The sequence below is a fragment of the Coenobita brevimanus genome, chromosome 77, assembly GCF_032717465.1.
Source record: "Coenobita brevimanus isolate Jiangsu-jjx chromosome 77, ASM3271746v2, whole genome shotgun sequence".
NCBI lineage: Eukaryota > Metazoa > Arthropoda > Malacostraca > Decapoda > Coenobitidae > Coenobita > Coenobita brevimanus.
Window position 1 is genome coordinate 29,993,416 of NC_137030.1, and position 7,500 is coordinate 30,000,915.

At 43.5% G+C, this 7,500-nt stretch overlaps 1 protein-coding gene across 1 annotated transcript in view; it reads left to right on the forward strand.

Moving 5' to 3' along the window:
* LOC145408519 (solute carrier family 60 member 1-like) overlaps nucleotides 1–7,500 on the forward strand; it is a 199,313-nt gene that overhangs the window by 106,355 nt on the left and 85,458 nt on the right. Inside the window, exon 4 of the mRNA XM_080279251.1 lies at nucleotides 7,259–7,361. Coding sequence (XP_080135377.1) covers nucleotides 7,259–7,361 — 103 coding nt within the window. The remainder of the gene's footprint in view (nucleotides 1–7,258; nucleotides 7,362–7,500) is intronic.

A 7,500-nucleotide genomic window follows, 5' to 3' on the forward strand; every position in this document is an offset into this window, starting at 1 on the left:
AAGTTGAATAAAATCGTGTGGTCATGACAAGAATAAAATAAAATGAAATTAAAATAAAATAAAAACATAAGTTGTGGTACCGAGTGAATTATGTCCAGGATGAATGTGTTACTTGTCTGGGGCTTGTTCTATGTCCGTTCTTGCCTGGCACTGCATCATATGAGGAGTGGCACTGAAATCCTGTCCGTCCATGTTCAGTAACGATCTCTTCTCGCTCGACGCGCCACCACTGCAGTTTTTGATGACTTCTTTCACATCCCTTACATCTCAACTCACCGAATTATTTCCCCCCTACACTTACCTGCGCACTATACTCTGTTCACTATAACTAGGCGTAAAATTGACATCTCCCCTTCTTGAATCTTGAACTGTAACACGCGATTAATACAGGAATAGGTGCTAGTCACGAAGAAGTTCAACGGAAAGCACGCTGGGTCATTATATTGTCTTTTCCCGCCACTGATTAAAAAAAAAAAAAACTGCAAAAGGCCGAAAATCACTGTAATAAAATAAATAAACTATACTTCAGCCATGTGATAAACTTTCTTTCGTGGTGAGTCTTGGGGGTTCGCATTATTTCTCTTATAAAATCAGATTCACGGCGGCTGTCTGTGCTAAACCGACCCTTTGTTTTCTTTAACTCTGCTCGGTTGTTGATTTTTTTTTATAGGAGCTTTTGTGTGTGTGTGCGTATGATTGCCCGTGTGCGTGTGTGTGTGTGTGTGTGTGTGTGTGTGTGTGTGTGTGTGTGTGTGTGTGTGGAGGGGAGGGGAGGGGAGGGGGTGAGAGGGTACAACATCTCAAAACAGGGTGGAGTCAAAAGGCTTTTCGTTTCATCAGCTCCCTTCCTCCCACTGACTCCCTCTCCCACTGACTCCCTTCCTCTCCCACTGACTCCCTTCCTCCCACTGACTCCCTTCCTCTCCCACTGACTCCCTTCCTCTCACTGACTCCCTTCCTCCCACTGACTCCCTTCCTCCCACTGACTCCCTTCCTCTCCCACTGACTCCCTTCCTCCCACTGACTCCCTTCCTCCCACTGACTCCCTTCTTCCCACTGACTCCCTCCCACTGACTCCCTCCCTCCCACTGACTCCCTTCCTCCCACTGACTCCCTTCAGCCTCTCTCTCTTCGCCGCACTGTTGCATCTCCATCCCTTATCACTAATATTAACTCACTGCTTTTCTAAATTCAAACTGCATCCCTACACCACTTAATTGGACATTCAGCACCCTTCTATTGTTCTTTCACTTTAACTTGGCCCAGATTGTGTTTTGCCTTTATTTCTTTACTTATTGTACTCGTAGTCTTTCCATAGCACTTTTCGCCGACTAACATCATATTCTAGTGCTATTCTATTTTTACAACTCAGCACTGAAAATTTGAGTGATTGCAATTTTAGAACAAGTTAGAGTGAAACGAGCATAGCGGTATATTCTCCTGCCTTGTCTGTCCATCTCTCTAGGACATCAATTAATCTGTATTTCAGTCTTCCAAGAACATAAATATTCGACATTAATACTGCCATCTTCACTCAGTCTGAATATTCGACATTATTACTGCCATCTTCACTCAGTCTTTCCCTCTGCCTGTGTCTTGGTCTTTTATAAGCAGTGTGTCCAGGCATCTCTAGGTAAAGGGATTGCAATTTTTTATTTCTAAGTGATATGTTTTGCATACTGTAAGCCTTTGCGACTATTTCTGTTTTGCATAAAAAAAGATAGAGTGAAAGATAGGCAAAGAAGCAGAGAGGGGTGCGTGAAGGAACATGAAACTGCAAAGAGAGAGAGAGAGAGAGAGAGAGAGTCCATGCAGGATGCAATAATGATGTTTATGTGAAGCACCAGGCTCTCCTTCTCTCGCGAGAGTCGTGTTCCTGCCTTTAGTATCTTCTCTCATCCCACCTCCACTCTCTCTCTCTCTCTCTCTCTCTCTCTCTCTCTCATATATATATATATATATATATATATATATATATATATATATATATATATATATATATATATATATTTATATATTTATATATGTATATATGTATCGATGTATACAGTATATATATATATATATATATATATATATATATATATATATATATATATATATATATATATATATATATATATATATATATTGTATAATATTGTATATACGAAATATCCATTTGTCAATGGTCCTCTTTTCATCTCTCACTCCCAACTCCTCTTCATTCTTACCTTCCTTCTCTTTCCCGTTGCCACTCCCTTTTACTCTCCTTTCTTCCTTCATTTTCTCTCCTACCCTTTCGTCCATTTTTTATTTACTTTCCCTCCTTTCCCCCTCCCTTCCTTCCTCTTTTCCCCCCTTTCCTTGCTCCTCCTTCCCTCCACCCTTGCTCCTCATCTTTCCATAAGAGGTAATTGCCTATAACTAATAGTCCATCGATTTAACCTAGATACCACCCAGTATTTCTCTGTTATCTAGCCCTTATCCACTTCAGCCAGAGGAGGTTATGTTCATTCTCTTCTTACTAACCTCCAGATGATTATATTTAACCCTAGAAAGCCCCCTAATACTGAAGGGGTTAAGGCTAAAAGGTCAGAAAGTCAATCTTAAAGAAATTAATCAAGAGGTAGCAACAATGTACATTTTCATAAGTGTTTATGTCTTTGCCTGCAATTGTAATTAAGGAGGAACTAACAAGAGGGTTCCAGAAGGGTCGGACAGGGGTGACTTCTTGCGAGGATGTTAACTGTGTGGCTTAAAGTGTCTAAAGTGGCACCCTTGATGGCCAAGAAAAGAACTAATTAACTCAACATGGTGGAGCTTGGTGGCCGATTACTTTAGAATATCTTACGCCCTACTACAACCATATCAATATTATAACTTAAAAATCACTATACCATGTCAGCATGGTAGAGTTTGTTGGCCAGGTGGGTAGGGTGAGTGGGTGGATGGGTGGGATGGTCAGGGGAACTGGGTGAGTCGGCAGAATGGGTGGGGTTGGAGGGCAGGGTTGGGTGGGTGTGGTGGAGTAAGATGGGGCAACGTGAATTGGTGAGTGAGTGGGCTTGATGGGTGGATGGGTGGATAAGTGTGGGTGCGTGGGTGAGTTAGTGGGTAGGCTTGATGGGTGGATGAGTGTGAGTGTATGAATGGGTTAGTGGGTAGGCTTGATGGGTGGATGGGTGTATGACTGTGGGTGCGTGGATGGGCAGGGATGGCTGGATGTTGTGTGTGAGTGGGTAGGCAGGGTATCTGGGTGGATGGTTGGGCAGGGTAGGTGGATAGGTAGGGATGGGTGGGTAGAATGGGTGTGATGGTGAGTACTGGAAATAATAGGTCCATGGCGATGAGATCCGTGGAATGAATAGGTCCATGACAAGAACAGATCCATGGAAAATATATTCTTGGGGAAGTGTACCGAAGGGAGACTACGGGCTTAGCAGGTGTAAAATGAGCTTCCGGGGGTCATCTCTTACATGGGAGTAGCGTCCCAGGTCCCAGGCAATGTCAGTATACACGATCATAGTTGTTACCTGGACATCGCCGGAGGACACCTTAATGTGGTGACACAGATAAGATCGGGTGGAGCTACTCTGTTATACCTCTGTTATACAAACGTCCCTCAGTGTCATCCTTACCCTCTGAAAGGAGGATGGTGGCCCGGAAGAAGGGAAACTTTGGTCTGCAGCTCATCAGATTTATGTCGGGTTGGAGCTACTACTGCTATTATGCTGACAAAGAACAGGCAGTCAGACTCATGTACCACCACACAAACTTAATTCTGAGTCTGAAAAGCAACTGTGTGTGCAGAGGCAGTCCATTCCACGTCACCAAAACTTAACGCTCTTCACTCCAGAGCAGACACGTAACGTTATCAAGAAAACAACGAACTACCAGCACTGGGTAGGATGTCATCAGCTACCTACACCTGACACATTTAGGATCACAAGGCACCCAGGCCCTGACAAACATCATGAATTACTTGTATGCACAGTGTGGCATTTTTGCATTTGGAAACGTGGATAAGTCATTACTATTCTCAAACGAAGCTCGGATCTAACACACTTTTCTTCATACAAACTTCATAACACTGTTTAGCACACCACCCATGATAAATGAACGCCTAATTCTTAATAGTCACACCTCATGTTCCCCTTGCTGCCACACAACATGGCTTAAGAACACTAAACTCCACAAACATTGTACTAACCAGCCTCACACACCACGCATCTGACTGCATCATATCCACACCACCCGCAAAATGTACACTTCTTGCAGCATCAGACATACGTAAAATCATTTTATTCCTTCCCATGACATTTATCGACAAAATCTACAAGAAAAACATAGATAACAATAAAACTTTGTCTTGTCAACTGTTTGTGATGGACAAGGACATATTACAACTACTTCAGGACAAGTCAACATGAACGCAAACATTCCCTTAATGAGGTTCCATAGGGCTCCGTTCTTTCATCCACACTTTTCAACCTATACATGTGCGACATTCCCGCTCCCAATCTACTCACAAACATTGCCTCATATGCAGATGTCATTATCATAACAACCATACACCACAATGCAGACACAGCCTGCACACTTCAACAAAACTGCCTCAACACACACTTCAGATATGGGTCGAGGACAACAATCTAACGATCGCAACAGCCACATCCACCAAAACGCTCATCACCAGCAGGAATCATGAGTACAGGGACACCCGTAGCATCAAACGTAACGGTGTATCTGTGCCACACACTCTTTCTACCAAGATCCTTGAGGTGACATATGACACTGGAATCAGCTTCAAGAGGCGGTGCACCCTCAGACTCAGTGCAGTCAGGGCATTTGCTGAGACAGACTTTGGTCAACAAAAGGAAACATTCTCCCTACTTTAAAAACAATGTTAGGTATATAATGTCTAATGCCTCCCTGGCATACTCCATCTAACACCTATTACAACATCTTGCAGACTATACACAATAACGCTTCATGCTTCATTACTGGTTCACCAATACTACTCCCACAGACCAAAGACACTTTGAAATCAAGGTCCGTCCTATTAATGAATAACCTTGACATGAGAGGCACACAATTCTACGCAGCAGCCTGGGCTAACTCACAGAACCGTTCAGGGGCGTACCTAGAGATCTGGGGGCCCGGCGGGCTAGGTTCTTTGCGGGGCCCCCTTAAGGGGGACCCCACAAAGAACCTAGCCCCATATCTCAGCCGGGATTGTCGGGATGATAAATATATATATTTTTAAATATTAATAAAAAAGCTTATACATTTTTAAGGCTTTTTTGGGCCCCCCTCAATCGGGGGCCCTGGGGGCAGTTTCAAACAGCCCTCCCCCCGTCCCCCCTCAGGTACGCCACTGACAGAACCCATACCATTATATGACAGAGCCACAACACAACTAGACACATAAAACAAACGCTGCATAAACATTACCATACACTCTTCAGCAACATCCCACCTGCAGACACCAGCACTGAAGAATACCTACCTACCCATTTCACGCACAGAGCATTGCAACACCTTGTTCAGAACATTGCACTTCAAGCTTCCCCTCTCTATATAACCCATCTGAAGTGTCCATAAATAAAGCTGATGGAGTTCACCTAGCTAGGCTTAGATCAGGACAACACCCAGCCCATCTCAATTTCCAGCTTAGCTTGAGTTGGGTGGACGTTTCGATGATACGTGCCTTGCTTGAAGAACAGACTCATATGGTACGAGTATAGCATATAATGGTGCACTGCACAACACGTATCACACTAAGAGGAGGAGGAGGAGTTTCATCTGACACTTCACCCGTGGTTAGAGTGAAGAATGAAGTTGCTTTTCTGCAGTCTGTCATTCTCCTTTTAGGGATATAAAGTGGGACGTTTGAACAACCAAGCAGTTCCACGACGTCGTCACATCGGTGCAACCGCGTGAAGGCGTCCTTCTCCAGCACTAGAATTGTCTTAAGTATAAGTGGACCGATGCAGTTAAATTTAAGTGGTAGGTGGTGGCGACCATCATCCACACACTTGATGTAGTGCTGCCTACTTCTCCCTTCACCTTTTTCGTTCTTTTTTCGTTTGCTCTTTTTTTCCTATTTCCCATCTTTCCTGTCACTTTTTATTACTCATCTTTCCATTTCAGATGGCTGGGTGGTAACCATATAACCAACCCATACGCGTTCCCTACACGTCAACAAGTGGGTTGGCGGAGAGTTAGTGCCCCTCCCCGTAAAGCAACTAACTCAAAGATAAACGGCCACCCCTTACTGGATTATGACGTCTGGCTAAAGATAGATAGATAGAAATACTGCCATAGTAGACAAACGTATATTATTCTCATTCCCTTAACCCCTTCACCGCCGTGACGTCTTTTATAATCTTAATAACATCATACAATTCGCTTAAGTACGGGAGAAAATTGGTGTAGTCATCATTAACACCATCACTCAGGGGCTGTCTGAAACGTAATGGATTCTCTCTCTCTCTCTCTCTCTCTCTCTCTCTCTCTCCCTACCTCTGTTTTCATCTCTTTATAACCCGTCCACCAACCTACGGCTCTCCCTGTCGCACTCTTACCCCTCTCAGTCTCCCTCCTTTCCTTTCTAATTCTCTCCGACTAGGATAGTATGTTTTCACCCCCGTTTGTTTGTTAGTTTGTTTGTTTGTTGGCAGGATTACTCAAAAACTAAAAGAGAGATTTGGACTAAATTCGGTGGGTAGATAGCCCATATCCCTGGGAACAATTGATTAACTTTTGGGACTGATCCGGATCGTATTACAGATTCTGGATCCGAAAAACACTTTTTGTTAAACCGAAATCAGTGATGAGAAAACCTAACCCATTATGAAGAGTGGTTTGGAAATTACGTTGCCCTTGTCGGAGAGATACGCTCCACTGAGTGCCCCTTTAGGTCTCTCTGAATCTCTCATTTTCTCTACTTTTCCCTCTAATTCTTTAAGATTAATTCTCCCCCCAGTTCTATCAATTTCTCTCTAATTCTCCCAATATTATCTAAATTCCCTCAAATTCTCTCTCTAATTCTCCTCATTCGCTCTACATCTTCCTTTAATTCTCTCTCTAATTCTCACTCAGATTCTCTAATTCCTTCTTTCTCACACCAGTACAAATTCTCTCTCTAATTCTCTTTTTGGCTTCTCTCTAATTCTCTCCTATTTGCCCAGTAATTCTCTGACTCTTTCTCCCTCTAATTCCCTCTCCAATTCTCTCTAATTCTCTTTAATTTTCTCTACTTCTCTCCCCCCAGAATGCCGCATCTCGTCAGTCTTCAGCACTATGTCGTGGATTTTCTTCTCTCAGTCACTCTTCACTCTCATCGGCTCAGCGTGTGGCGGATTTCTTATACAAAGGTGAGAGAGAGAGAGAGAGAGAGAGAGGAGGGGGGGGGAAGTAGCAGAAAGGGAAGAGGAAGAAATAGAAGTATAAGATGAAGGTAAAAACAGGTAAGAGGAGAGAGAGAGAGAGAGAGAGAGAGAGAGAGAGAGTTGC